The following is a 1,525-nucleotide window of genomic DNA, read 5'->3' as shown; positions in this document are numbered from 1 at the left end:
ATGCTAGAACTCAAATCTGTAGATGCTTTGTTAGCTCAAAACAAGGAAATTGCAGCACAAATAGCAGCCTTAACCAAGAGGATGGAGGCCAACCAAGCCTCAGTCATTCAAGACCAAACACCTCAACAAGAAGGGAATGCATCAGAATCTGAAGGTGACTGGGAACAAGCTAATTATGTGCACAATTCATCCAGAATACCATATGACCTATACTCTAAGACATATAACCATGGTTGGAAGAACCACCCAAACTTTGGGTGGGAAAATAAACAAAACCACAACCAGGACCACAACAAGCCTTATTCATCAAATCAGCATCCCAATCACAACCCCAACCATCAAACAGGGAACCATAGACCCTACCATAACTCACAAAACACATCATACCATAAATACCATAACAACCAACCCATACACAACAACCTCAATCAAGATGAACCATCATTAATTATGCAACCATGTGAAATCAAAGGCAACTTTGAGAGGATAGAGGCTGCAATGGCACAACTGTCATCCCAGATTTCAGGAGCAGTTTCCACCCTCATGGACAGACAAGCACAAACTGACAAAAGGATAGATGCTAATCAAGAGGAATACAGGTCAAATCTGAAAAATCAAGATGCAGCAATCTCAAAGTTGGAGGCACAAGTGGGAATTTTGTCCAAGCAAATCCCACTTCCCACACACATATTTCCCAGCAATACCATGGCTAACCCAATAGGGGAATGCAAAGCCATAACTCTAAGAAGTGGGAAGGTTGTAGAGGAAGGAGCCCCAAGCAAAGATAATCATGAAGAGGTTGCATCAAAGCATGGGAACAAGGATAAAGGGGAGATCCCAACTTCACCTCCACCAAAACCAGTCTTGAAGCCCTATGTGCCAAAGGCACCATACCCACAAAGACTGAGAAGAGATGGGAAGGATGGCCAGTTCTCTAAGTTCCTAGAGATCTTCAAGAAGCTCGAAATCAACATACCATTTCCTGAGGCATTAGAACAAATGCCACTCTATGCCAAATTCTTAAAGGAGCTTATAACCAAAAAGAGGAACTGGGAGGCAAAGGAAACCAAAGTATTGACTGAGGAATGCAACACCATCATACAGAAGAAGCTACCTCAAAAGCTGAAAGACCCAGGGAGTTTTCAAATTTCCTGCATCATAGGGGACATCACTATTGAGAAAGCTTTGTGTGATTTGGGAGCCAGCATAAATCTTATATTCCTAACCATGATGAGAAGGATGAAGATTGAGGAAGCCAAACCAACAAGAATGGCACTCTAATTGGCTGACAGAACATTTAAGTTTTCACATGGGGTGGTGGAAGACTTGCTAGTGAAAGTAGGAGAATTCATCTTCCCTGCTGATTTTATTGTGCTGGACATGGAAGAAAAGGCCAACACGTCAATCATACTAGGAAGACCATTTCTAGCTACTGCTAGAGCCATCATTGATGTGCAGAAAGGGGAACTAGTCTTGAGATTGCATGAAGAGAAAATGGTCTTCAACGTCTTTAAAGCAATGAGTT

General features: G+C 42.2%; 1 protein-coding gene across 1 annotated transcript; it reads left to right on the top strand.

Annotated features, from left to right (window-relative positions):
- Nucleotides 1-1,281, top strand: LOC107484507 (uncharacterized). The gene has a single exon (XM_016105067.1). The coding sequence runs from the start codon at nt 1-3 to the stop codon at nt 1,279-1,281; it is 1,281 nt and encodes a 426-aa protein (XP_015960553.1).
- The last annotated feature ends 244 nt before the right edge of the window (nt 1,282-1,525 follow it).

This window comes from Arachis duranensis, chromosome 4 (assembly GCF_000817695.3).
Source record: "Arachis duranensis cultivar V14167 chromosome 4, aradu.V14167.gnm2.J7QH, whole genome shotgun sequence".
NCBI classification, from domain to species: domain Eukaryota; kingdom Viridiplantae; phylum Streptophyta; class Magnoliopsida; order Fabales; family Fabaceae; genus Arachis; species Arachis duranensis.
This window is presented reverse-complemented; position numbering and strand designations above follow the sequence as displayed.